At 45.7% G+C, this 5,000-nt stretch overlaps 1 protein-coding gene across 1 annotated transcript in view; it reads left to right on the top strand.

Annotated features, from left to right (window-relative positions):
* Nucleotides 1–5,000, top strand: part of LOC143287014 (ETS-related transcription factor Elf-5-like) — a 10,502-nt gene that overhangs the window by 2,693 nt on the left and 2,809 nt on the right. The window contains exons 3-7 of the mRNA XM_076595021.1: nucleotides 248–446; nucleotides 1,135–1,398; nucleotides 1,908–2,048; nucleotides 3,292–3,423; nucleotides 4,027–4,224. Of these exons, the coding sequence (XP_076451136.1) occupies nucleotides 248–446; nucleotides 1,135–1,398; nucleotides 1,908–2,048; nucleotides 3,292–3,423; nucleotides 4,027–4,224 (934 nt within the window). The remainder of the gene's footprint in view (nucleotides 1–247; nucleotides 447–1,134; nucleotides 1,399–1,907; nucleotides 2,049–3,291; nucleotides 3,424–4,026; nucleotides 4,225–5,000) is intronic.

The following is a 5,000-nucleotide window of genomic DNA, read 5'->3' as shown; positions in this document are numbered from 1 at the left end:
GCAAATGTCGTGTAGCGTATATGGATTTGTCCGAACGCAGTGACGCCTCCTTGGGTAACTGGATTGAACTCTCTATTTCTCTGTCTCTCTCTCACAACTCTCTCTCCTCTCCCCCCTCATCTCTCTCTCTCTCTCCTCTCCCTCTCCCCCCCTCTCTCTTCTCCTCTCTCCCTCTCTCATTCTCAGATCGAATCAACAAGCACTGACGTGTCATGTCGTGTCATGTCATGTGTCTTTCTGACTTCAGCTGCGCGCAGATCTGGCGGGGTCCAAGTTCACAGACAGCGAGCCAGACACCTTGCCCTCCATTTTGTGCGGGTTCGGATCCCGTTTGAGCTGCGTCAAGACGGAACCTGGGCTAGATGAATGCATGGACTCCTTCTGCAACAACACCTACACAGAGCTGACCTCTGCCACCTTCTCCCAGCTCAAACAGGGCCAGACAGGTAGATACGCAGACTTACGTTCACCGATGTTGTTTGTCTCTGTCTGTCTTTGTCTCTGTCTGTAATGTCCATAACCTGATTTCTTCGCCTCTCTCTCTCCCCCTCTCTCTCTCTCTCCCTCTCTCTGTAATGTCCATAACCTGATCTGTTCGTCTCTCTCTTTCTCTTGGTTTTGATCAATATTATTACTATTGATACATGTTGGTATTTGTATTATGAATCCCCATGTCATTAGGGCTGTAATGCTATTGACTTAAAGTGTTCGGTGTTCAGTGTGAGTGTTCTCTCTCTCTGTTTCTTTCTAATGTCCATAACCTGATGTTTACATACTTGTCTGTTCCATCTTTGCTGATGACTGGTTAATACCTATAACATATTTTAGGTGTAGTGTCTTTACCTCTCACCGTCAATTTCTAGTCTACACACACAGTCCCAACACGCCGGCAGCACAATACGGTTCAGTTGTAAGACCTTTTACCTTTTACTCTTTGCGGTGAAGTTGTGAAGTTCCTGTCGTAGCTGCTGCTCTTGCTGCTGCTACTGTTGTTATTGCTGTTCTCTGCTGATGTGTCGCAGGAGTAAATGTTTTAATCTAGTATATCCCCCCCCGCCCCACCGCCCAGACCCCCTCCACCCCACCATCCCCCATACATCGTGACTAACAGTTCCAACCATTTGCTATGCACAGACTTGTACAGCAACTCTGCAGACGATCAGACGTTCAGCAGCTGGACCTACATACACCCAGAGCACTGGGAGGCCAGGGAAGTGCTGGACTGGGTTTTCTCCCTTACGGAAACTGAAAACTTCGACGGGGCCTGTTTCCGTGGCGAGGCGTACAACACCTTGACAGGGAAGCAACTCTGCAGCATGACTCTGGCAGATTTCATCTCCCTTGATGAGCACTATGGCGCCAGAGTGTACGAGGTGTTCCAGATGCTGTTGCGTCATGGTGAGTGGATTGATCGGTTCCTCATCAGCTGGCTGATAGCTTGAATAGCCTCATCCTAAGAAGAAAAAGAAAACGTTAATGCTTGCTGCAATCTAATCAGCTTTTCTAGCCAAAAAGCAGCAGCAGCAGCAGTAACAACAAACAAACAAAGAAACAACAAGAAAAATAAACTGACATACGATTCTCTTTACGAACGAAATTTCATAAGCTATTTTCGGGTCCTCAGTTAAGGACTGTCAGTATGATGATTAATCAAAACAAACGGTTGATGGTTTTGTAAACAAGATTTCAAGGAAGAAAGAAAATTGCATTTTGTTTTAGTTCGCAGTCTTGGCAAGCATTACCAACAGTTGTTTGTTTGTTTTACTTGAAGAAAGTAGAATGAAATATAGGAATGACATCTCAAGACTTGGATCATACATGTTCAATTAGGATGAAATATAGAAATGACATCTCAATAGCTAGATGGTAAATCTTCAATAAGGAATGTTGTTCTTTTAATTTGGCAGCGAATTTCAAGAAGCCGTCCCCCCCCGAGTCTATGAAGTACGAGTTTCTCAGCGGGAACGTGCCCGATTTCGCCACGCTGGAGTGCTCCAATGACGTCACACCTGCCCGAGCACCCACACCCCCCGTCTGCTCCTCTTCCAGTGAGTATGGATATTTGGAGACAACAACAACATCAACCACAACAACGACATCAACCACAACAACACCAACCACCACAACAACAGCAACCACAACAACGACATCAACCACAACAACATCAACCACAACAACGACATCAACCACAACAACGACATCAACCACAACAACGACATCAACCACAACAACATCAGCAACCATAACAACAGCAACCATAACAACAGCAACCACAACAACGACATCAACCACAACGACATCAACCACAACATCATCCACAACAACATCAACCACAACAACATCATCCACAACAACAACATCAACCACAACGACATCAACCACAACAACGACATCAACCACAACAACGACATCAACCACAACAACAACATCAACCACAACAACAACAGCAACCACAACAACGACATCAACCACAACAACGACATCAACCACAACAACATCAACCACAACAACGACATCAACCACAACAACATCAACCACAACAACGACATCAACCACAACAACGACATCAACCACAACAACATCAACCACAACAACGACATCAACCACAACAACAACAGCAACCACAACAACAACAGCAACCACAACAACGACATCAACCACAACAACGACATCAACCACAACAACAACATCAACCACAACAACGACATCAACCACAACAACGACATCAACCACAACAACATCATCCACAACAACAACATCAACCACAACAACAGCAACCACAACATCAACCACAACAACAACAGCAACAACAGCAACCACAACATCAAGCATAGCAACAACAGCAACCACAACCACAACAACAGCAACCACCACAACAACAACCACAACAACAACAGCAACCACAACCACAACAACAACAACAACAACAACAACAGCAACCATAGCAACAACAGCAACCACAACCACAACAACAACAGCAACCACAACAACAACATCAACCATAGCAACAACAGCAACCACAACAACAAAATCAACAAAGGTCGTAGAAAGTAAAGTCATTGTGTATACATGTGTTGATGTTTTCGGTTCTTTGCATCAATATATACTGATTCCACAGCAACAACAGAAACACCCCAATATGTAGACCACTTTTTAACCAACAACACCCAGCTATGTACCCATTTCTCTCTTTTCTTCATCTTTCATTTGTTTGGAACCAACACCAACAGCCAAACCCAGTTGGATACTAATTTGTTTCCTTTCTTTTCTTTTTTTTTCTTCCGACAAAAGTCTCCATCTTTCTGGACAAGAACAACAACGACATGAAGGTCAGTCTGGACGGCCTGGGGCTGTACGACATCGACATCACTCTCACTGGCTGCTACGACTTCGACAACATCAACGAAAGCGACTACAGCTCTGGTGAGTTTGTGTTGCGAGTTTGTGTGTTTGCATCTTATTGACAATAATGAATATGGACTGCTGGCAGGTCGTGGGAGAGATTGGGGATGGAGTGGATGGTGGTGGTGGTGGTGAGGAGGGGGTGGGGGAGGGGAGGTGTGGGGTGAGGGTGTGTGTGTGTGTGGGGGGGGGGGGGGGCTTAGGGGATTCAGAGGGTGTGGGAAGTGAGTGTTCATGTAAACTACCCCCACCGATGAATGAATTTCTCTTATAGGAGACAGTAATGTAGTATGACTGGAGACAATATAAGACCTTTCAGTATTATGTATGGAGAGAAAAAACCCCACTGTATTCTGAAAGGAGAAGAGATAGCAAAGTGTTCGAAACTGCTATTTAAGTCTTTCAGTATTCTGTATGGGGAGAGAGAGAGAAAAAACAACAACAACCGTCTTCTGTATTCTGAAAGGAGACAGCCAAGTGCTCTGTACTACTGGGTAGGTCATGTATGGCGTTCTGACGTACAGCGCATGGAGATGATCATGGCTGTACTCTGTGTGGAGATGACAGCACTCAGCATCATGATGTACAGATGCCCTGTATCGTGTCTCTTTTGCCAACCACCAGGGTCGGACGCGGACAACGAACGTAGCCACTCCGTGTCGTCAGACACCGTGTCGGAACGCATGTTCACGGACGACGAGGACTCCAGCGACGTGGTGATCCCGGACCTCACCCGACACACCCGCACGCCCAGCTCCTCCTCCGACAGCGGCAACGAAAGCGACGACCGCCGACACAGCAGGCGACCGAGGGCCCCATCTGGTGAGTGAGTGATGGGATGGTGATGACGATGATGGTGATGATGATGGTGGTGGTGATGGTGGTGATGATGATAATGATGATGGTGATAATGATAATGATGGCGATGATGATGGTGGTGGTGGTGGTGGTGATGGTGATGATAATGATGGTGATAATGATGATGATTATGATGGTGATAATGGTGGTGGTGGTGATGGTGATGATGATGATGATGGTGATGGTGATAATGATGATGATTATGATGGTGATAATGATGATGGTGATAACGATAATAATGATGATGATTATGATGGTGATAATGATGCTGGTGATAATGATGATGGTGGTGGTGGTAGCGGTGGTGTGGTGGTGGTGGTGGTGTGGACAGACACTAAACGACACTAAAAGAACAGCGGCAAAAGTGTATAGAATAAAGTGGCGACCAGGAATCTGGTTTTTTTTTCTCTCTCCTCAATATCACTGGCTAGAAACGTGGGAGAAGGGAGATAATCCAACCAGCTTTTGAATTTGTCGAGTTGAATTTGGCGTCTGTGTATGTGTTGACAGCCCCCCTCCCTACCCCCCCCCCAATCCCCCCCCACCCCCCCCCAAAAAAGGAGAGAAACATTAAAAGAAAACACGACAGTTTTTACACAATAAAGAAAACAATAATAATGCTAAAAGTAATGCTAGTAATGATATGATTACTAACACATTAAGTACACACACTCGCACACACACACACACACACACACACACACACACCACACACACACCACACACACACACACACACAC

The sequence above is a fragment of the Babylonia areolata genome, chromosome 10, assembly GCF_041734735.1.
Source record: "Babylonia areolata isolate BAREFJ2019XMU chromosome 10, ASM4173473v1, whole genome shotgun sequence".
NCBI lineage: Eukaryota > Metazoa > Mollusca > Gastropoda > Neogastropoda > Buccinidae > Babylonia > Babylonia areolata.
This window is presented reverse-complemented; position numbering and strand designations above follow the sequence as displayed.